Below are 25,174 nucleotides of genomic sequence, written 5' to 3'. Positions count from 1 at the left end.
AACACAAATGAAGAAACGTAAACAGGCTTCCACGGCCAGTTTCAGCTTAAGCCCAAGCAACATGCAGCACGCCCCAAAATAACTTTTACTACGGAAGTAGAAGAACTCTGTTGCCTTGCTATTAAGAAAGTTGACAACAAACACAAATGATCCATTTTCTGAAAACCCAAATGCAGATATGTTATTGTGAATGCCTGTTCATGTGCCCTTACAAGAGGCTACAGAAATAAAAAAAAAACAAATAGTAGGCAAACGCACACTCAACCAGGAGACCGTGCAAATAAAGAAATAATGAAAACCATCTCAATGAAATTTCACGGCAATGTGCCACCAACCAGAGAAATGTGTTAGAAAATCTAAAGTCAGATGCCTTTTCCAAGTTAACAACACGCTACAACTTCGCGTAGAACGTTAGTTGAGAAGTGCACATGACAAATTTGACAGCTGCGGCGTAAACAGACTCAAATGTAATAATTGTGTTAAGTACTGTATCGTCCAAACCGGTCGCTCTTTTAATGTTAGTTTTGAGGAGCTTTTACAGCCGAGTAACAAAACTGCCTTTGGGTTGCACTTAGCGGAAACCGACCATACTGTAGGGAGTATTGAAAAAAGTTCAAAAAAAAAAATGGTTCAAATGGCTCTGAGCACTATGGGACTTAACATCTATGGTCATCAGTCCCCTAGAACTTAGAACTACTTAAACCTACCTAACCTAAGGACATCACACAACACCCAGCCATCACGAGGCAGAGAAAATCCCTGACCCCGCCGGGAATCGAACCCGGGAACCCGGGCGTGGGAATGAAAAAAAGTATGCGTGTTCTCCACAGAGCGCAAAAAGACCGTGCTCTCAGTTTATTGGATGGACTTTAAATTTACAAAGCCAAAAAATAGAGCCGCGAAAGTGCTCAATGGGGAACATGATTTTGTACCCAATGCCTGCTTTTCTTAGTTTGACGATGTTTTAAGTTAATGATAGAAAGCCTCTCATCTGTATATCTTGCCCTGTCGTTACGTAGTATAGGGCGCATCTCATCACACATTTGCTCCGTTTGCTCGAATTTGAGTCTCCCTTCTCTTTTTATATGATACATTTAATTAACAATATTATCTTATTAAGTGATTGTTACAATATTTCATTACAGTTTTCTTGGAACGGCGTACCCGAAGGTACGTGAGGCTCTCTATTTAATAAACTCCACTGACTTCGAGGCTCTCTATTTATTAAACTCCACTGGCTTCTTGCCTACGCTACATTCCGGTGACGACGCCAACAGACGTCACTGATTTGTCTTCATCATTTTTCGCTTCTTTCTCTAGCAATTCTATCAACTTCGTTGTTTTCCTAGCTCCATAACCTTGTTCTTGTATATGCTATTATTTTTATCTAAAATGGCCACAAGGGCGTCTCACAAACATGTATTATCACTTAACTATTTCCTTCAACAATTTTAAATTTAACGTTATTCGTTTTTCTAATTATTAAAGTTTATCACTCTAATAACTTATACATTTGGTAAGCTTACTATAGACTTTACGTATTGCATTGCTCATTTATTGCATACTTTACAATATTATAAGCAGCGAATAAGTGTAGACTTACATTAGCGACATCTAATGAGCTTACGGCACGAGCATTTGCTGTGGCTACTGCACTGTAGTCAGTCATAAACAGTAGCGATAGAGACAGTGTGACTGCCAGAACAGTGACCTAGTTTACATCACATTTCAAATTTGTGAGACACTGTTAAGCTGACTCTGTGTTTATTTTGTTACGATGCCAGTACGACTTTAATGTGTTAGAAAATGTTATAAAACAGTTATGCCTCGTCATATCTTAAGCGTATGCTTTCACATCTATGAAAGTAATAATTTTTATTTATGGCACATTTCATTTTTCCAAGACGTAATCTGTTCACTGGTTGTATTTTATTTCTCATGTTTTGCTACATATCTGAAGATGGTCATTACTTACCGAAACTGGTAGTCTAAGGACCAAAAGTCTTGTGATCACTGGCGGAAATAAAAAACTTCATCAAATAAAGTCATTTTGGGTCGCGCTATCATGAACTATTAACAATTAGTCATTCTGCAAAGACGATCGAAACGTTTCTAAGCTTCAAAATGACGAGTTCCAATTCCCAGAACGATTTCTTTCAAACAGCCCAGATCGAGCTCGGAATAATACTCGTAGTATGAGACGTAGGCAAAAGTCTCGTTGACTCAAGGAGGCAGTTACTGAAAAATGGCAAGGTGGTATTAGTCAGCTAAGGAGCGGCGACATCCATCTCGCATGGCAACTGTATTGCACCCTCGACGAGATCGTGTGCCAACACTGTCTGAAGACCTCTGATCACGCGTCTGCATCGATATTCATACTGGGTAGAGAATCTGAAGCACTGTTAGATACCAAAGTCGGCAGTTACATTCCACTACTGATCACTACTCCCACCAAAATGTCAAAGACACATTGATCTGAGGGACCTTTTTTTACTTCAAAAGTACCCATCACTGTCCACTTTGGCAGCCTCGTCTTCAGCGCATCCACATTTTGGAACATGCCCTCTTCTTCCTTCAGTGAATTTACTAGCTGCTGCGCCAGAAGTCCTGTTGTAGTTCCGCACTATTTTGTAGTGTCACAGTCAATGTGAATCCCCAGTCACAAAATGTGATTTTAAAGTGCGATGTATGTTTTATAATCTGTCCGGCACAGAACTTTTAGTCAAGTGATGTAAATGATGATTAACGCCTTAGCTCTTCAAACGAGTTGTTTGTGTAAAATTCAGAATAATTTACACTACGGTTAAACGTTGCCACATAACTGCTTTCGCATTATAAGTATTTTCTAACATTACTGAGATTTTATTTTGAGCTGGGCTACGAGCGAAGGTGCCGCTCACCGGGCTGCCTCTTAGACTGCATCACGACTCACCCTATTTTTGAAAGGTACAGTTGAAATGAATGCTGTGAAGTTGCGAATTGATGAGAAGAGACGTCAGGGTCGTTTACGAGTGCACTTCCATATGCGGAGCAGTAGCCGTACAGGTGTTACAGACGGCGACATGCAGGATTCAATTCTGGCCACAGCAGAGAAATACTGTACACATCTCCCAGATTTATGGGCTGGGATTTACGGACTGTTTACTGGGCAGGAATGTATCACAAAATATTTCTGTAAGCGCAGTAAAATTCCCGACAATAGACGCTCCAACTAAGATGTTACGAAAAGCAGAAGAAACGTTTTAAACTTTATATCAATGTCGTATTAATTAAATTTAGCCCATTTATAAGCAGAATAATTAATGAACCGAGAAGAAGTTTTTGAGGGACTCATTTGACAACGTAGTATGATTCAAGATCATGATCTACCTCATTCTATAGTCGTTCCTACAACGTCAAGGTCTCCACTTCTAACTGGACAATGTTCATATACACTCTTTTCCCATTCCCGAATATGTTTTTTGCGATGTTGGTGATCTCTTCTGTCCATTGCGAATAACAGACCTGAACCCATTAAGGAGGGGGGGCGGGGGGTAGGACGTCAAACGGGCCGACTTGGAGCAGGAGAGGCACCACAGGACATTTTATTTTCTACTGTCTATACTTTTACAAATAAATTCATAAAAATTTGTCAGCATGACCAGGAAGGATCCGGAATTCACACTCATAGCAGTGGAAGTGCAAAAACATAGCAAAATAATTTTTTTTAGATATGAAATTTCATAATTTTTTCACTTACTGTTGGCTGCATTTGTTGCTATAGGTACATTTTTCTTCACAAGTAAGAGAAATTCTTTGATGAATTTTGCACAGCATACAAACCATACTTACAGGTGTATGAAACTCTAGAATTTTCCAAATCTATTAAAAACTGTGGTAAAAATTGAGGTAATTAACTACAAAATTTGATTTTTTTCTAAACATAAAGTTTAAAACCTAACAGCTCATTCATTTTCTCATAAATTAAATAGATTCTAGGGTTTCAGACACCTGTAAGTATGGTTTGTATGCTGTGAAAAATTCATTGAACAGTCTCTCTTACTTATGAAGAAAAGTGTACCTATAGCAACAAATGCAGCCAATAATAAGTGAAAAAATAATGAAATTTCACATGTAAAAAAATTATTTTGTTATGTTTTTGAACTCCGCTGCCACGAGTGTGAATCCTGAATCCTTCCTGGTCATGCTGACAAAGTTTTAGGAATTTACTTGTAAAAGTATAGACAGTGGAAATTAAAATGTCCTGTGGTGCCTCCCCTGCTCCAAGTCAGCCCGTTTGACGTCCTACCCCCCTTAAGAAAATATTGACTTTGTTTTTATCACACACAACTTTTGTGTGGCATCGTTTCCTCTCCACCATACATAGACATTGGACTTGTTTGCTACTACACACGAAAAAAATGTTGACTCATCGGAAAATATTCATCTACTTTCCGTATCCACGTAATTATACCAAAAGCACTGCAGAGCTTAAAGTATGAATGACACAGACGGATCAGCAGGAACACTACCTACTACATACTCTGACACATTCCAGATTTAACACTAGATTTTGGGGCACAGTCTGGTGATCGGTTCTACAGCACAAGCCGTTATCTCATTGCGTGTCAAATACTGGGTAAGAAAGTCTTTTGTAGCATTCGAACCGGTTACCTAATAGAAGAGCAGCACGTCAGTAAAGGGAACGGCTATAAGGCTACTTAGTGTTATCTTGTCAACGGAGAGGAAATGTAGTTTATATGAAACAAAACCCCACTTGTGTGTGCAGGTTGGTGGAAAGTACGCTACACTCTCCTGCTGATGGGCATGCTGGGCGTGGCAAACCTGTATGCGCTGCGTGTCAACCTGTCGGTGGCCATCGTGACCATGGTCAATCTGACGGCGCTGGAGATCCGAGAGGCCAGGGAGGGTCATCACCTGAACGGCTACGCCAACACCAGCACCGAAGACGTCTGCCCCGGAGAAATCTACGAACCCGGCACTTCGGACGTGAGTAGCTCTCTAAATGGAACCTGCTTCCACTAGTTGTCAGCTTTTTTAAGGTGGAGCACTGAATTGATGTGACAGATATGTAATAGTGACCAAAATCAGGAAACTCACTATACAAATCATTGCATTTGTTAAGATCAGTAACAAGACATCCTGTACGACATCAATATATCGAATGAAAGAACGTTGCTAGCGTTTCTCGGCTTTCTCCAGTCTGGTCGCTTCGTTACAGGTCCGTAGCTCATTGTCAAGAAGGCTACAGGAAAATGATGAGAAACATTTACGAGTTTGTATCTAACTGGTAACATGTCATTTCAACAAGTGCTCCAAGAATAAATGTTTTAAATTGTTTTCAGTGGAAAATTTCGTTACCCTGTGCGTTGAAAATCGGGCTATTTAGCGTTGAGAATGTGTACTGTGTATAGTATTTGTTGCCATGAACACATGCGCACAGTGGTATCACGCTTACTTCTCCTTCTCTAACGAGATAAAATGCATATTGGACACAACCAGAAATTTTCAAGCCTCAATATGCAACGGTTATATTATTGGTGAAGGGCACAAATACATCCATAGCACACACTGAAATGAGAATAACTTTAGAAACGGTTACTAATGGTTCATATAAAACAGCTTAACTCTCAATCAGATTAATCTGTTCCAGACAAGAATAGAATTCAGTTATCAGTATAGATCAATGGACACAGACTAAAGAGGTTAGTGTCTAAAGTTTCTATGAAACCATGTAGATAAAAAATACTGAAGTGGTGCCATCACGTGGATAGGCTAACCAAAAACTTCGGGAAGTTTCAGCCCGCTTTTCTAAGGCAGGAAGATACTCTGCTGTTTGGCGCAGTGATGGTTTTGTGACTGTATTCTAACTTTTCTGGTTTGCCTCTAACACCTACACGGTATTATTCTAGTGTAGTGTCGGCAGACTTGCCAACACTACGCACACTAATTGAAAGAGGCGGCCACGATGCACTCGCTAACTCACGCAGGCGGGCGTTAGGTCTGAAACAGGATACGTAATGAATGCTATAAAGAAAAGTACGTAGCTGCTGGAATACTTAACTTTAATCCATCATTTGTATACAGCGTTCTTGATGATACAAGTGAGACTCTCTCTAGATAAATGCAATATAATGCTAATGGCGCCTTGCTAGGTCGTTGCCATGGACTTAGCTGAAGACTATTCTAACTATCTTTCGGCAAATGAGAGAAAGGCTTCGTCAGTGTAGTCGCTAGCAAAGTCGTCCGTACAACTGGGGCGAGTGCCAGTCCGTATCTCGAGACCTGCCTTGTGGTGGCGCTCGGTCTGCGATCACTGACAGTGGCGACACGCGGGTCCGACATGTACTAATGGACCGCGGCCGATTTAAAGCTACCACCTAGCAAGTGTGGTGTCTGGCGGTGACACCACACTAGCATTTGTCCGGAATATACAGAATGTAGTAAAAACTTTCATCCGATTTGACTAGGCTATATATATCCTACATGGATGGAGATATACAAGTTAAAATTTGCTTCAAGTTTCTCAGTTTTTATTTTCAAAGGAAGTATCTGGCATCGTTCAGAAGTATTCACATATCTTTGGGTACTTTTTACAATTAGGTTACGGGTCAAAGTTTTCATTTAAGTTTCACAAATGATCAGCGTGCCCTCCACTGGACGCACGGAAAACATCTACACAACACGCTAACTCATCCTATTCTTTTTCAGGCATGTCTCACGATACTGTATTAGCTGATACTGCTATATGGTGTTGCAGTTCACGCAAAGTTGGACTCTTCTAAAAGCCTCCTCCACCCAAAAAATCACATTCCATGATACCCGTATGCACTTTACCGCCGATCCCTGAGGCAGCACATTTTTAAGAACTGTTGTCAAATACTGGTGTCAGTGCGGCGATACTCCAACCTGTTGAAAAATGAATTTATCAGAATACTCTCTCAATTGTACAAGAAATGAATCTTCAATATATCCTGGTACTGGTAAAGTCTTGTGCTATCGGGGAGGAGACGGAGGTCTTAATGTAATAAAAATTTATTAATTAAAATTTTCTATATTATAAATGTCTAGAGTGCATTTTTTTGGTACAATTAAAGCGCGGTAACTAGTTTCGGTTCCTTTCTCCAACCATCTTCAGATCGCCGAAACCGAAAAAGAAGCGATGAAAATGCAGTGAAAACTATCATCATTACCTGCAGTCATGTAGCTACGTGCATTTGTATTGTGGGCCAACAAGACTGACATTATGTAGTTGCAAACATCACGAGCGAGCCAGGTTGAAAAACCATAATTTCACAACGTGACTGTAATAAAGATGGTGAATGGCTATCTGCATTAGTAAAAACAATTTTTATAACTGTATAGCAAGTATTATAGAGAAAAGTATATGCAGTGTCAGTATTTGCAGAGCCTGGCTTCCACAGAAATGACCCAACTTAGCGTATAAAATAGTTATGTTTATAAAACTTGTACAAGGTGGAAACTAACAGCCCGACCAGCCGGACACGATCCTTAAAAAGTAACTGAATTATTTGATAATCCAGGACACTACATGACCTATCTGTCTCATTATGAAGTTTGTAACTGCATGATATCGTTGTCTTATTGGCCCACAATACGAATGCATGCAACTGTATAATTTCAGATAAACGATAGTTTTGGCGGCTTTCTTACAGTTTCGTGTATCTGAAGATAGCTGTAGTAAACAATAGAAACTACTTATTGTGATTTAATTGTATTATAAAAGAAAATTAGGGTATAGGTATGAAATTTTGTCAAATAAAAAAAATTTATTGCATAATTATACATTTACAGTACATGATTTCTGTAACCGTCTTTTCTGTAAAGAAGACTGTACATGAAACATTTTTTTCGGGAAGCAGTTAAATAACACATTAAGCTTTGGAGAGTCTTCCTCACGCCCTGCTGCGCTTTGTGACGATTGTGTTCCCCATATTCTCGAGTTGCTGCACTTTACTTTCAGCTTAAATCGAATGTAGTCTCATCAATGAACAGTAAACAATAAACTGTTATTATCCTTCTCCACGGCCATAATGAATTTCCAAAATCTTACACGATATTAATTACCTCTTGTAGCTTGTAGCATTTAACTGTCTATTTGAAAATTATTTATTACGCCAACGATCACTGAGATATATAAAAGATTACTCACGTTACCCATTTCGGAAATTATTTTCTATCTTCGGTTGTCTTAGCACGCAAAAGTTTTTTACAGGCTAAACAAATATAGTTAAGTACCTTGAACATCATAGAGTTGTTTAACATTTCAATGCGCTTCAGATCGTCACATGACAAAAGTGTCTTGTGTTATGTGACGGTATGATGTACATTCATTAAAATGTTAAAGAACTTTACGATGTCAAAGAGCTTAACTGTGTTTAACGCGTACGAAATCTTTTTTGGGTTAAGCACTTCTAAAGATTGCATATAACTGCTGAAACCGATAACACGAATATTCCTTTATGTGTATCTAAGTGACCGTTGATGTAATAACTCATAATACAAACATTACGAAGATCGGATACTTCCACTTAGTAATATGTCAATTTTTAGAATCCTGTTTGGTTTGGACCTTAAATTTCATCGCAGAACTCGCCCCACTTTATCATGGCTGGCACGACGAGCAGACTTATGTGGACTATGTGCAGAACACTGTTTGATGTAACCTACGTTTCGGACGATCATACGGCGGTGACCTTTGGATTTCGCTTTGTATACACAACAGCGCTAATGTCACGTACATTGCTCTGAGCTGTAGGAAGCATAGCACTGTGCTCTCGACAAATATCTAGCCCCACAGTTGTAACTGAATTGGACCTGCTAAACCGGAAAACACAAAACGCCACTTACTGCTGTGCTATCGTTATCTTGAGCCTCATTGGGGAATGAACGAGCGAACAAGTGAGCCAGCCGTGCGACAGAGACTCCTACCGGTAACAACATGGACCGGAAATTTACGAAAGAGGCCAAGGTAAACGTTCGTTTTCTGTCTTCGTTCAGGCGCAGGATATACTTTTGCGAAAACAATTGAAATTTTTTGTAACACCATTTTCAATCATCCTACTGCCATTATGTGAAATTTTGCGTAAATCGGATAATGAGGTAATGTTTATGTATGAGAGTCGTATGACGTTGGGTAATACGGCACTATGATGCGCCACCCGCAGACAGGGGAGTTCCTGTGGGACGAGGAGCGCCAGGGCTACATGCTGGCCGGCTTCTTCTACGGCTACGCCCTGGGGCAGCTGCCCGGCGGCATCCTGGCAGAGAGGTTCGGCGGCAAGCTGGTGTTCGGTCTGGGCACCTTCCTCACCGGGGTCCTCACCATCGTCAGCCCGTTCGCCGTCTGGCTGCAAGAGGACCTGTTTTTTGTTGTACGCCTGTTGGAAGGCCTTGCCGAGGTAAGACCTGCCGGAGATAGAGTATGCACAGTCGTTTTATAGTTTTGATGGGCTGTTGTTTGTTTGCATTTAAAATTATGAACAGATGTTTGTGCCGGCCGGGGTGGCCGAGCGGTTCTAGGCGCTACAGTCGGGAACCGCGCCACCGCTACGGTCGCAGGTTCGAATCCTGCCTCGGGCATGGATGTGTGTGATGTCCTTAGGTTAGTTAGGTTTAAGTACTTTTACGTTCTAGGGGACTGATGACCTTAGAAGTTAAGTCCCATAGTGCTCAGAGCCATTTGAACCATTTTCATTTAGAATTGTGAGGCATTGATTGGAGCACAATCTTTCAATATAGTGTGTATAATGTGGTTCTTGACAATGGTAAGTAGCAAAGAAGGTCATTCATTGTATGGAAAGGTTCGAATTAAAAAATATACGTACAAGTTTTAAGCTACCCACAACGCTTTCGAAACCACATGTGAGATGTTCATATTTTCTCGGACGCTGTGCACAGACTGTTAGTCGTACAGAGAAAGGAAACAGAACCTTTTTGTAGGAAATTTGATGTAGTTAAATTTTGTAGGGATGTGTATTCACTGGGAGTCACGGTTTACTAGTTATTCAAGAAAAATACATTTGAAAGTTTCTTTGTATGTTTTTCTTCGATAATTCGACAATTAAAGCCTCTAGAAAAAATTTATCCCATTTCAAAATTTAACTAGAAACTAGAAACTAAAAAATTTTCTACAAAAAGGTCCTGATCATTTTTGTGTCTGACTAATAGTTTGCATGCAGTGAGCGAGAAAACATGAAAATCTCACATGCAAAAATATTATGTGCCTTCTTACCTTAACATGTACACATATCATTGTGATGGTTGTATTTTCTCTGCATTGAAGTCTTCCCACAAACATGTCACAAACTGTACGACCTGATGTTTTCTGCTTGGTCGTAACTGCATCACCTGTCAGTATGGGCTAACCGTTTTGCGTTCTGGCGTCCACACTTTAACACCTGACTTGTTGCCCGCAGAAAAATAAGCATTAATGGCTTGCACTTGCCACATGTACTTGGACATACTAACTAACCTAAATACATATGTCCTGTATTAGCTACCATTATTTGTCTGCAGATGATGTAAATGCTGGGCCGGCCGAAGTGGCCGTGCGGTTAAAGGCGCTGCAGTCTGGAACCGCAAGACCGCTACGGTCGCAGGTTCGAATCCTGCCTCGGGCATGGATGTTTGTGATGTCCTTAGGTTAGTTAGATTTAACTAGTTCTAAGTTCTAGGGGACTAATGACCCCAGCAGTTGAGTCCCATAGTGCTCAGAGCCATTTGAACCATGTAAATGCTGACGTAATGTTGTTCAGTCACCAGTGGTAATATCTCCATCTATACACATAACACCCCAGATATCAATATGGGTAAAGAGAAACACTGCAGCATTTGTTGATTTAGAGTAGGTTTCTGGTAATATTGACAGGAATACGCTATTTGAAATTATGAATGTATTAGGTGTGAACTTCAGGGAGACAACGGTTACATCTTGCGCAGGAAGCAATCAGAAATTGTAGGAGTCAAAGAATGTGAAAGGGAAGCTATGAAGAAGAAGAGAGCAGGAGAGAGTTGTAGCGTATTCCTTATGTTATTACGTCTGTACACTGAGCAAACACTGAAGGGAAATATGGAGAAATTTCCAAAGGGCATTAGCATTCACGGAAACGAGATGGCAAAGGACGTAGTAGATCAGTTAACCGAATGAAAAGAGTATTGATATCATGTTGTAGGATGAATGTCAACAAAAGAGAAAAAAAGCAGTAACAGAATGTAGTCGAATTAAATCAGGCGACGCAAAAGGAATTAGATTAACGAAATGAGACGCAGAAGTAGACAGGATATAAATTGCATACTTGCTAAAACACAAAAAGTATGTTTGATAAAGAGAGATTTTTTAAAATATCTAATATAAATTTAACAGTTAAGAAGAATTCTCTGAACGTTATAATCTGGAGTGTAGCTTGTACGGAAGTGAAAAGTGGACGATAAACAGTTAACGTAAGAACTGAAGAGAAACTTTTCAGACATGGTGCTGCTTGAAATCAGATGTGTAGATCAGATAACTAGTGAAGGGGTACTGACTGGGACTGGAAAGAAAGAGAATGGTACAACTTGGCATAAACACACATCCAGAAGCAGCGAAGAATCATCAACTTGATAATGGTGCAATGCGTGGGCGACGGAGGAGGGTGAAAACTTGAAGTTAACGACGTAGACGAAAAATATTTTAAATTACAGTATGTGACCAAAGTAGTGACCTTTTCTGATGCTTGACGCTTCTTTCACCTCTGAGATTATTTTCTTAATGTGAAAAATTTTTTGTTGTAACCGGATTCGAAATCAGGGAAGGGCGTAACACCAATGGAACTGTGTCCAACATGTATTCCGGTGTGTAGATCGAACATTGGGTTGAGAACACCATTAATTTAGGTTACGAATGTTTTCTGTTTCAGGGTGTGACTTTTCCAGCTATCCAATATATGATCTCCAAGTGGTCGCCGCCGGAAGAGAGAAGTCGTTTCTCCATGATATTTTCAGGTATACTTTCTTACACCTTTCCCCAGTTTTAGAAACAGACATATCTACTAGTGACCCCTGTCCCATTATAAGAGATTGATGTTACAAAAACAAACATCATTAAATGTAACAATTATAGGCTATACTCTCAACTTCTTTTGCTTCAGTTCACCACGTTATAGAGCAGTAGAAGTGCTCAGTTAGTTTTTTTTTAATATTACTGCCGATCGATCGAGATTTGAAATTAGTAAGGAATCCTGATTTGAATTCTGGTCAACGAAAACGCTATTTTTGATCGAAAAGAACATTACATAATTTTCAGTTGTGCTCGACTCAATATAATCTAAATATTTCCATAAACTAAATAAATGTGGTAGATTTCTTAGGAAGAAACCTTCCTAAGAGCCAAAATAATGATCAATAACCAACTAATTGAACAAGTCTCTAGCTATCTTCAATCTTACACATCCTCTGAAGAGGGAAAATATTTCTTTAAATAAGTTCCAAATCATATGTGGCAGCATAAGAACATTAAAAAATAAAACCCATAAGGACAACGAGCTCAGATTCTATAATGCTATCGGTATCCCTACGCTGCTTTATGCAAGTGGATAATGAGAGACAAAGAGGGAGAGAGAGAGAGAGAGAGAGAGAGAGAGAGAGAGGGGGGGTAAAAGACGCTTACAAACAGCAAAAATGAACTTTCTAAGGTTTAAGAAAGGGTTTTCTAAATGACATGGATTTAGAAATGAAGCGATTGTACAATGTCTGAAAATATGTAAACTAAACGATAAAATAGGCCTACATGAAAAAATGGAAAGACCATCAGACCATCACAGTGAAAGGAGACTAACAAAAGCAGCGAGCAGATACAAACCAGTTGCAGTTAGGCGAGGAAACTAGTGAAAGATGGGAATAAATTCTACAATCCTATGAAACCAGAACGGGTCACTAAGACCTAATTCTCTTTGGGGAGAAGCAGCAGAAGAAACAGATAAGTTCCTGATGTGTGTCTGTATTTGCGAGTAGAATGTGTCAGGTCCATAAGAAGGAGTAGTGTAAGCGACGCGGTTCTCGGACGCGGTTGTGGTTGTGTGTATGGGGGTTGGGGGATGGGGGGAGCGATGAGGATGTTTCTGTAGGAGTGTGATAGCGTCCGAAAAGATCTGCTGCGGAAAAGACGTGGCACGAAAGATGTCATTTGGTGCTGGAAGGCTTCATTACGGAGTATCTATGGATTCCTGGTAGACTTTCCAGTTTTTGTGGGAGTTAGGTTAGATAACCTTTGGACAGAGACTGGGATGGGAAGAATGGGGAAGAGACAGGGTGCAGGGGATAGAATGGAGAACGAATAGGTGATTACTTCCATTTCGGTCGAGGACGCTGCATTGAGGCATCAAGTGTTGGAAGAAGATAATATGACTTCTAGGATAGTGCATATTTCTAGATAGTTGTGCTGGGGGATTGGGACAATGTCACCTTGGACGAAGTCTGTTAACTGACATCATTGGTGTTCGCAGGAGATCTGCTGCGGATGTTAAGGTCAGTGGAATAACATATACAGGGTGTTACAAAAAGGTACGGCCAAACTTTCAGGAAACATTCCTCACACACAAATAAAGAAAAGATTTTATGTGGACATGTGTCCGGAAACGCTTAATTTCCATGTTAGAGCTCATTTTAGTTTCGCCAGTATGTACTGTACTTCCTCGATTCACCACCAGTTGGCCCAATTGAAGTAAGGCAATGTTTACTTCGGTACTTGTGTTGACATACGACTCATTGCTCTACACCCTGTATATGTTATTCCACTGACCTTAACATCCGCAGCAGATCTCCTGCGAACACCAATGATGTCAGTTAACAGACTCCGTCCAAGGTGACATTGTCCCAATCCCCCAGCACAACTATCTAGAAATATGCACTATCCTAGAAGTCATATTATCTTCTTCCAACACTTGATGCCTCAATGCAGCGTCCTCGACCGAAATGGAAGTAATCACCTATCCGTTCTCCATTCTATCCCCTGCACCCTGTCTGTTCCCCATTCTTCCCATCCCAGTCTCTGTCCAAAGGTTATCTAATATAACTCCCACAAAAACTGGAAAGTCTACCAGGAATCCACAGATACTCCGTAATGAAGCCTTCCAGCACCAAATGACATCTTTCGTGCCACGTCTTTTCTGCAGCAGATCTTTGCGGACGCTATCACACTCCTACAGAAACATCCTCATCGCTCCCCCCATCCCCCAATCCCCATACACACAACCACAACCGCGTCCGAGAACCGCGTCGCTTACACTACTCCTTCTTATGGACCTGACACATTCTACTCGCAAATACAGATACACATCAGGAACTTACCTGTTTCTTCTGCTGCTTCTCCCCAAAGAGAATTAGGTCTTAGTGACCCGTTCTGGTTTCATAGGATTGTAGCACATCGGTACGTAGCATCTTGATTGGACCCATTGTTCTTCCACCTACGCTCAATGGAGCACGTTATCATGATTTCATACGGGATACTATACCTGTGCTGCTAGAACATGTGCCTTTACAAGTACGACATAACATGTGGTTCATGCACGATGGAGCTCCTGCACATTTCAGTCGAAGTGTTCGTACGCTTCTCAACAACAGATTCGGTGACCGAGGGATTGGTAGAGGCGGACCAATTCCATGGCCTCCACGCTCTCCTGACCGCAACCCTTTTGACTTTCATTTATGGGGGCATTTGAAAGCTCTTGCCTACGCAACCCCGGTACCAAATGTAGAGACTCTTCATGCTCGTATTGTGGACGGCTGTGATACAATACGCCATTCTCCAGGGCTGCATCAGCGCATCAGGGATTCCATGCGACGGAGGGTGGATGCCCGTATCCTCGCTAGCGGAGGACATATTGAACATTTCCTGTAACAAAGTGTTTGAAGTCACGCTGGTACGTTCTGTTGCTGTGTGTTTCCATTCCATGATTAATGTGATTTGAAGAGAAGTAATAAAGTGAGCTCTACCATGGAAAGTAAGCGTTTCCGGAAGCATGTCCACATAACATATTTTCTTTCTTTGTGTGTGAGGAATGTTTCCTGAAAGTTTGGACGTTCCTTTTTGTAACACCCTGTATAGAAAAGGTATGAACGTTGTGGGTGAGCAAGTCATAGGGGATGAGATGATTAGGTCAGATGTAGCAGGTGAGCAAGCTAACAGTTAAGATTATGAAGAAGAAAAGGAGGATTAGGTGTTCGGTGGGAGCATTGTATAAGGGTTCTGGCCAAATAGGAATATTCTTTTTCTGGCCGATTGCAACTCAACCCCTGGTCAGGGAAGGGAATTATCTATGTGGTGGAGGATACAGGGTTGAAGAAAGGTCTGATTTGAAAGCAAGGGAAGGATTTTGTATTTGTGTGGGATATGCATAAAGAAGCCACGGCCTTGCCACAGTGGTAACACCTGTTCCCGTCAGATTGCGAAAGTTATGCTCTGTCGGACTGGGCTAGCACTTGGATGGGAGACCATCCGGTCCGTCGAGCGCTGTTGGCAAGCGGGGTGCACTCAGCCCTTGTGAGGCAAACTTGATTGAAAAGTAGCGGCTCTGGTCTCGTAAAGTGGCATACGCTCGGAGAGTTGTGTGCTGACCACATGCCCGTCCATATTCTCATTCAGTGGTGCCTGTGCGCTGAGGATGACATGGCGGCCGGTCAGTTCCGTTGGGCCTTCCAAAGCCTGTTCGGACGGAGTTTAGTTTAGTTTATGCATAAGGAAGACTTTACTTATTGGAAGGGAATGGATGTTGTGGAATATGATGTTGTAGTGCTACCGCACAGCAGTAAGAAATCGAGTCTTTTGTGTGGGTGAGAACTAGAGAGGATTTACAGTAGGGCGTCGGTAGGGATGAAGACGAAGTGGCTATGTGAGAAAATAACTTGGGTGTTCATATGGATGATGGAATAGGCAGTAAGGGAGATTTGTTGGCGAGAGTGTCGCTTTTGAAATTGATGGATACTTTGGAGGATGATCATAATGAATGTTAGGAATTCTTCAGCAGGGAATTTTCAGGATTCATGGAGTTATCAATAGGGCAGATTGCAACAGTGAGTCCAGTATTGGTAGGTTGGGGCTTGGCTTTGCATTTCATGGGATAGGTGGGTTGGGAGTTGTTGCTGGTAGGAGGACAAGGGTTAAGAAAATGAGTAGCCTTACGATCTGGACAACTGAGTGTGTTTTTACATTCGACCTTGAGGTGATCGCTGCAAAAGAGACACTTTTGTGGTTGCGGATGGGATCTAGAAGGTTAGATTTTATTTTGACAGTGTTATATCAGGGCTTCCTCTTTAAATAGATGACATGTGGTGGAGGCAGATTGAGTGAAAACATGAGTTAAGGGGGTCAAGGTCATTATTGATCTGGAGGATGTTTCAGACCTCTAAATCAGGATAGAATTACTCTTCCTCGTTTGTGACTACTACAATGAGGGTGCAAGAATGGTGAGGGATTGATGTTGTGGTGGGAGGTGTTAAGGAGGCTTTGGGAGCAAAGGTTATGTAGTGATTTTAGAGAGTAGGTTCGTATAAAAGTTAGTTTAGAGACTTCAGTAAGATTTAGTACTTTCCTGGGATGCTTTGTTGGATTTGTAGGTTTGAGAGGTATTTTATGATTTCGAGGGCGACGGATTTGGGTAACAGAAATTGTGGTTCTGGGTTTCAGAGGATGAAGATGTGAAAGGTAAGTGGAGAGAGGGGATGTTTTGTCCATGTATACAGTGTTGTCCAGTTGAGTCTCAGGTTTCTTGGGTGTGGGACTTGGAGCATCATCCGTATTTCGGCATTTTGGTGCTTTTTAGTGGCTGTTGGATGGAAGGATGGATGTGGGATGGGGGTGGCGTAATATTGCGTTGTTTAGCCTAACTGTGGTTTATGCTGAACCTTCGGCATGACTTGCATTGGTTGGTACCATGTGGCTTGTGGAAGGGATGTTCGTGACATCACCTGCTGCTGCTGTTGCTCAGCAGGTTGTTCTGGATGTGGAAATCGCAGAAGTGTTGGCTGGTGAATCTTGGCTGAAAGAGAAATTGTAAAGACGTGTGGGAAGAGAGAGAGATTTATGTGTGTTGGTAATGATGGTGGAGCATATTGTAAGTAAAGCAGGACAAACTTAGGGTGATGCATGAAATAATGTGTTCCACGTGATGGCAGTGAGAATAGGAGATGGGGAAGTATAGGTGACTGACGTGGTTGACTGATCCATGGTGGCGAATGGCAACGAGCGGCATTGAGTGGTGTGTAAGCAGCAACCAAAGTGGTGCCTAGGGTGATGGTGATGTAGAATGGTCGATGTGGATGACGAGTCAGTGGTTGGGGACAAAACGACTTCGAGGTTGGCAGGAATGACAGCAGTAATGTCAGGGGTGAAGGTGGTGGCAGAGGCGGAGCCAGAGGCAGCGGAGATGACTATAGTGGTAGAAGTCAGCAGGAGGGCGGCTATGCTGACGACACCAAGGCGAAAGCGGTAACCCCAGTGGATTCTTCGACGACCACGAGAACAACACATGCAGAAAAATGAAGACAGTATAGACCAGACATTGTATATGATACGTACTACTGATCTATTTGTCCATCATAGGAGAGGACTCCTATCTGTCTGAACCGTACAGGAGATGGGAGAAGTGCAGCTGTCAAATTAGTACCAGTAAGTAGGGCGTGCCCTAGCCACTGTAGTCAATAGCCGCTGGGGATAAGGGATTCCAGCTCTTGGATAGGCATGGAAGACATTAAAATCGCAAAACAAATAAAAAACACAAGAACTGTCTCAAGATTAGATAAGAACAGAAAATAATGTGTAGCTATTAAAACAATGGATTACCCAAGAAATGTATTTTATTTTTTAAATGACGAAACCTAACGAGGACAGCACCCTTATATTAAAATCGTTGTTAATCACCAATGGTCATACGTCTTGGCTGAGGCGCCAACTTCCTGCAGGTTTGCATAGCAGAGACAATGCCAGAGCACAGCAAGCCGTAGGGAAGGTAAGGTATTTGTGCTGGCAGTCTTCCATGGGGAACCCATTCACGGAATGGAGCTTCCTGTCTATCAGCACACTAGTGATATTAAAACACTAACTTTAAAATAGGTCATCGAAACTAGTAAAACAACCATTCCGATCGAACTCGTATTGCTCTTTATTACTTTATATTTATATTGGGATTATCAAGAAAATGTGCATCTTTGTCTCAATAATTTTATAAGTATCATAATAACGTTAGTCCATTTTCTGTTTGTTTCTTCAAATTGCATCTGCTTGCAAACAAGTGCAGCAGTGAGACTCCTACTGGCTTTATACACCAAAAGTCATGCTTTAACCAGCCTGTTAGTACTGACGAGATGTACCTATTAATGATGTTGTTATGATTAACACGTACCAGTATAAGCATGGTATATCCTTCACTATATAAGTGCTATAATATTTCTTTATAGAACATGTATTTTTTAAAAAAATATTGCAGGGGATTTACATGTGAAGTGAAAGGTATTTTTTCTGTTTGTTTACATAGACACGGGAATTGTTATTAATCAACCGAAAGTGGTCATCATGTAGTTGTAATTATATTATATTGCGATCGAGACCATTAACATTTATAATAAATAATACAGATTGCTATGTCTCCGTCATTTGACAATGTCAGGTGTTACACTGTCGAGTGTTCTGAAACTAGTGCTGCATATGTACTACTGACTGTGGTTTTACAGGGACTTGGTGCTGACTTTGATTTTGTAGTAGGTTTGTTGTTGCTTGTGACTGGTTGATGAGCGGCGGTATGCGAGTTTCTGTGTGTCTGCGGCAGGCAGCTACCTCGGCTTGAGTATTTGCCTGCCTGTGTCCGGCCTGTTGTGCGACTCTAACCTGGCCGGCGGCTGGCCGCTAGTCTTCTACGTGTTCGGCGCCATCACCGTGCTATGGTACGTGCCGTGGCTCGTGCTGGTCTACGAATCGCCCGCAGACCATCCATGGATCTCTGAAGAGGAGCGCCGCTACATCGAGGCCTCCGTCGGCGCGGACAAGCTGCAGGTCGGTCTTGCATTCTGGCCACATCTACACTACATGTACGACACACTCTTACATCAGGACGTGTATTGATTATTAAATTAGACTGGAAAAGATTGTCGTGTAACACATCTCTTTCATCGACATTAATGTCATTAAGACCTTGACGGCTTCGTCGTAAGGAACTGGAAAAATGAACAGCCTTCCCCTTCCCCTTCCACTTCCCCCACCCCACAATCTAGCTGTACATACTCTAATCAGCCAGAACATTATGACCACTGATCTACTATCGATGTAAACCCGTCCAGGCGATAGCAGCGCCATCTGCTGAGGTTTGACTGTTAATCAGACACAGGCACAGTGCATGTATTTTAACAGTGAGCATGCTGTCCATGTGTAGAACGGCGAAGGCGCGCGACCTGTCTGAGTCTGACCGAGGGCAGACTGTGATGGCCCAGAAGCTCGGCAGGAGCACTTCGGAAGCAGAACGATTTTTTGTGTGTTCTACAAGTACTGTAATGACTGTCTTCAACCCGTAGGAAAGCCAAACCACATCCAGGTGTCCTTGTGTTGGGCAGCCACCCCTCATTACAGATATAAGAAATCGTAGGCTGGGCAGGCTGGTAAAACAGGACAGACGTCGTACTGTGGTAGAACTAACAGCAGACTTCCTTGCTGGTCAATGTACAAGTGTGTCTGAATACAGAGTGAACCGAACACTCCTAACGATGGGCCTCCGCAGCTGACGACCCATGTATGTGCCAATGTTAACATCACGACATCGGCAACTGCGATTGGAATGGACACGTGACCATCCACACTGTACGTCGGCGCAGTGGCTGAGCGTTGCATGGTCTGATGAATTCCTATATCTTCTTCATCATGTCGATGGACGGGCGCAAATCTGTCGTCATCCAGGGCAACAGCTCCTCGACACTGCAGGACGGAGACAAGCTGGCGGCGGCTCCATTATTCGCTGGGGGACATTCACATGGGCATCAATGGGTCCAGTGGAGCTCTTGCGAGGCACCAAGGCGGCCAAGGTGTACCATACACTGACTGCAGACCACGTACACTCCTTCATGTCGATCGTGTTTCCATACGACCGTGGAAATTTTCAAAAATATAAGCACCAAATCACAAGGCCAGGAGTGTGATACGGTGCTTAGAGAAACACAGTGGCGATTTCCAATTGGTGTGCTGGTCGCCCAACTCGCCATATCAGGACCCGATCGAACACATCTGGGCTGCAATTGAACGTGGCGTCAGAGCTCATCCCCACCCTTCCAGGAATTTACAGGAATTAGGTGTCTTGTGAGTGCAGGTGTGGTGCCGACTCCCTCCAGCGACGTAACAAGACCTCCATTCTCCCATGCCTCGACGCGTCGCCGCTGTTAGCCGTGCCAAACGTGGAATATCGGTTTTTAGGTAGTTATTCATAGCTGATCAGTGTATATACTCTGAACACTAGGGGCGAGAATTGCATGACAGAATATTTAGTATTGCACCACATGTTATGGTTTCTTACCGATCCATTACCGCATAGGGTGCAACAAGAATGATTGCATGAACACGTACGTGTGCTCTGTAATTAGTCTAACCCTTTCAGTTAAGAGGTTGATTTAAAGTTGGATGTTCTCAATTAATAAAGGTAGGCCTTCTTGGGGAAATTGGCGCCAATCTTGAAGTCTGCCAGTGGTTGGTTTTCAGCATTTCCGTCACGTTTTTTTCCTGAGTCAGATAAACGTGTGACTATCCGTGCTACCAAAGGACTTTTGTAAGCAAGTTACTTTGTCGACTGACTGCATATTCCCAGCATCCAGTCAATGGACAGAAGTCTGCTACTTACTCAGCCTATCAGCCAATATGATGAACCCATTTCTTATCCACACAAAGCGTTGCACCTATGTATTTGACTTGACAGTAGCTGTGACTCATTGATCTTGTAACCATAGGATACTAATTTTCTGCCTTTCATGAAGCACACAGTTCCCCAATATTTGCACAGTTCTGGATTCTTAGGTCTGCCTGGATATTTGCACAATTTTTTTTTTCAAATGTCTTCTGAAAAAAGTCACAGATTAGTATTAATATTGTCTGCCAGCTCATAAATATACATAACAAACGGTAAGTGTTGAAATACATTTCTCTGGCGCACGCCTAATGTTACACCTATTTGTGTAGACAGTCTTGAGCATGTTATTTTAAATTATGGGCCATCACAGGCAAATTTCCACATTTTGACTGAAATGATCCGCATTAGCTGTAAAATGCCTTTATTAAAAATTATCTCCGGTTTTGCCTCCATTTAAGACACATGCTCAGGTGATAGAGATTCTTTTTGACAAGTGATGGCCAGAAGCTAATTGCCGTAGACCCATTCCTCATCATTCACGTCAAGGTAGAAACACATAGCGCTGTAAAAGCGGCAGTCCGTAGTTAAACTGAAGGTGATAACAGAATCGAGCCACGAGCAGGAAGGTGGTTGGGCGTCAGCAGACAGAGCAGTACTACTATCACTTGTTTAAAAGAATCTCTATCACCCGATGATGAGTCTTATATTGACGTGAAACGGTTTGTGACTTTTAATAAAAGTATTTTAGAGCCAGTGCGGATCATTGCATTCAAAATATTTCAGTAATCTCTCTAGCAAAGGCAAGAGGCTGCGTCCTCCCTGTCCAAAAATACTCAGTCCTGTAACAAACTTGGTCTGATAACCACATGATTGCACTTATCTTAATAAACACTGGTGTGCTACCGAATCAAACGTTTTCCGGAAGTCAAGAAGAACACCATCCACCTGGTTACCTTTATCCATGGCTTTCAGGATTTCATGTCAGTTTCGTGTGACTGTTATTCTAGGAATCGATAATGATTTGCATAGAGGAGATCATTTTCTTTGAGATACCGTACCTCAGTAGGTTTCAGCTCAGAACATTTTCTAAGATTTAAGAACAGACGGACGTCACTGAGATTGGATGGTAGTTCTGTGAATAACTTCGGCTACCCTTTTAGAGATGTGTGACCGTTGTTTTCTTCCAACCAATGGGCACTTTTATTCTTGGTTGTCATATCTACGGTATATTACAGTGAAACTGGGAGCTAGCACAGCTGCGTATTCTGCATATAATCTGACAGGCCCTAGACCCTAGTTTAATTTTAGGGATTTTAACTGTGTTTCAGCGGCACTGGCACTATTCCAAATCGGTCATCTTTGCAGTGGTGCTAGAATTAAACTAAGACGTTAACACCGTATCTTTTTTTTGTAAAGAAACAATAATTCATAAGAGATTTCATCTCTTGCTTAGCTGCCCTCAATCTCGGTTGCTGTGTCATCTCTGAGTTATTGGACGTTAAAATTAGTGCCACTCATAGCCTTTACAAGTGGCCATAATTTCTTACGTTTTTGTAAGAGACACTTCTGTAACATTCCGCTACTGTAGTCGTTGAAGGCTTCATGCACTGCCAAACGCGTTTCGTCGGCATGGAAGTCTATAAACGTATCCCTTGATTTACACCTTTTACGCAGTAGTCCCTGTTTCTTTGTCATGCCCAACAGACAGACGCATGAATTCGACACCACCTGAAAGAAAACTAAAACACATAACGGATACTGACTAAATTATTCGTTTTACCTCTTCTTCGCCCCCCTTCCATATTAGTAACTAAGTGGGATTACTTAATGTAGACTTTGTGGGTTTCCTTTGAAGTGAAATAGGAATTTCATTACATGAATTTAGTGTGACCTCTATCGGCACTATTACGGTCTCTGACACATGTTTCTACGTAGACAATAACGTTTTTACTGAAGGTGCAGGCGCTGAGTAAACCGTTATTAGATTTTATCCTCATGAATGTTCACACAGGTTTAGCCACAACCGAATTCTCTAGGTAAACACCTCCATCTTTCACTATTTATTCAAACCTAAGTTCATTTGCTTTATAAAATACATTAGTGTGTATTGTGTATTGAACCTGGGAACTAGAAACGACGGAGGGGCTTCGTCCCCGTCGTAGCCCTCAGTAGTTCACAACCCTACAACAGGGACCGGAGTCCACTCACCCCGCCGACGCCCCACACCGAATCCAGGGTTATTTTGCGGTTCGGTCCGCAATTCCAGACGAGTGTAACCCCAGTGTTTGCCTGGTAGAGTAATTATGGTGTACGCGAACGTGGAGACAGCGTTTGGGCAGCAATCACCGACAGCGCTGGAAGCCAACCTTATTCTTCCAAGCATGGCGACGTTATCCACTTATTCCATACTGCTCCAACTTATTCGAAAAACAAACAACAACATAGACTGAATCTTACAAGAGACTGTGTCATTTACGCATGGCCTCATCAGAAAGTTCGAAAACAGTGGAAGTAAGAAAATCTGTCTTCTGCGTTTTTTTATCTCCTGTTTAAAAACTTAGTGTACTCATGTGGCTCTTTCTGGAAATGGACCGCACTTGAAAGACAGATTGCACAGATTGATTATAGCGCAAACCCATGGTGCACTTATAGACTTAGGTTTTATTGATATTGCTTCATTGTTATGTCAGTTTCATTCATCGATAGTTTAATAATTTTGTCATGCACAAATTTCTGATAACAGCACGAATCGTTGGTGCACTTACCGACGTAATTGATACTGATATTGCTTCATTGCTATAAGAATCTTTATTCATTGATAGTTAATAACTCGATCAATCTTATTATCACTTGTTTCTTTCAACAAGTAGTTTTCGGGAAATAATTTCCGTCCATTCATCATTTGAAAACAGTTACACCTGAGTGGGCGTGTTGCATGTGTTTCAGGGCCAGCGGAAGAGGCCACCAGTGCCGTGGTGCTCCATTTTCAAGTGCCCCGGAGTGTGGGCGTGCGCCATGATGCACGTGGGCATCGGTTGGAACTTCTTCGGCCAGATCACCTACCTGCCCACCTACATGGCGGCCATCCTCAGGTTCCCCATCCGCAGCGTAAGTATATCTACCAAACTCATCTAAATTCCACTCCAAATTCCGTACCTATGACATGTTTACGTATTCCTTGCGTGTCTGTTCTCTTGTTGGTACGGGAATAGGATAGTATGTCACCGGAAATTATCATGGCTATACTTAATTCCTAACTGAACCTTTTCTCCACACATTGTCGTGTACCCGTTATTCAGGAAATTAGCCCTGCAACTTTAACGATACACGCATGGTGTCTTCACATGTTACTGAACTGTTGCAGGTTGTAAGCTACCGATTATTGCCACCGTGGTAATTTATAAGCAAACCCCGCGACCTGCTCACTTGGAGATGATATTTGATAAAGAGACAGCGGAGGGTGCAACCATGGTCCAAAATGGGACAAATTCTGTGTTGAAGCTATTCTGAAAATACGTTGTACAAACCATGACATGTATCATTGAGCTCTGCTGTCAGTCTTACGACCGACAACTGGTCACCAAAAGCGGATAGCCGACGGCCTTGAGAATTTGGCAGGCATCAAAGAACACATAACTGAGGCGGCCGAGGGTTGAATTTACAATAAATATTACAAAATAAAAATGGAGGGTAGTGGTATGATCAAAGAGCTCAAACTTCGCGGCGTGGCTATAAGACCTGCGGCGGCGCCGGCTATAATCTAGTTATTATAGAACATAGGGAACTGCTACATTGCTGATCACGAGCTAAGAAGGATCAGTCCACAGGTCCCTCTTCGTCACGGTACAAAAACCTATATTTATTAATAAGGATCCTCAGCTATTTTCACGTGTGTAGTTACAAGTAGATGCAGTCAAACCACCGTTCTTCCCACTGCATGTAGGACCTTATCGGGTCTTGGAGCGTAAGACTCGTAATTTTATCATACAGCAGCAGAACAAGACCACGACAGTATCTACAGAGAGGCTAAAGCCAACGTATGTGAAACATGAAGAGGACGCAATGCCGCCTACAGCACACTCAACCGCCGACAACCACAGTGAAGGAAAGGCGTTAACACCCGAAGGTACAATAAAAAGGCAGCGACAGAGATTAGAACGACGACCGGGCTTTACAGACGGGTTTTCTCCCAAGCTGTCCGTCAACTTTATCCTATGTTTCCAGAGGTACCAGGGAACCAGGTTTCCAAGAGAAGATTTATATGGTCGGGAAGAGGAAATAGCAGCAAAGTTCACAATGGT

The 25,174-nt window shown here is 42.1% G+C and overlaps 1 protein-coding gene across 1 annotated transcript in view; it reads left to right on the top strand.

The window, feature by feature from the left end:
- The window catches only part of LOC126474454 (putative inorganic phosphate cotransporter), a 95,133-nt gene that overhangs the window by 21,727 nt on the left and 48,232 nt on the right, over positions 1–25,174 (top strand). Inside the window, exons 2-6 of the mRNA XM_050101926.1 lie at positions 4,769–4,989; positions 9,189–9,422; positions 11,919–12,003; positions 18,819–19,042; positions 23,820–23,981. Coding sequence (XP_049957883.1) covers positions 4,769–4,989; positions 9,189–9,422; positions 11,919–12,003; positions 18,819–19,042; positions 23,820–23,981 — 926 coding nt within the window. The remainder of the gene's footprint in view (positions 1–4,768; positions 4,990–9,188; positions 9,423–11,918; positions 12,004–18,818; positions 19,043–23,819; positions 23,982–25,174) is intronic.

The sequence above is a fragment of the Schistocerca serialis genome, chromosome 4 (genome assembly GCF_023864345.2).
Source record: "Schistocerca serialis cubense isolate TAMUIC-IGC-003099 chromosome 4, iqSchSeri2.2, whole genome shotgun sequence".
In the NCBI taxonomy this organism is placed as follows: domain Eukaryota; kingdom Metazoa; phylum Arthropoda; class Insecta; order Orthoptera; family Acrididae; genus Schistocerca; species Schistocerca serialis.
Note: the sequence above shows the minus strand (reverse complement) of the source record. Positions and strands in the feature narration are given on the sequence as shown.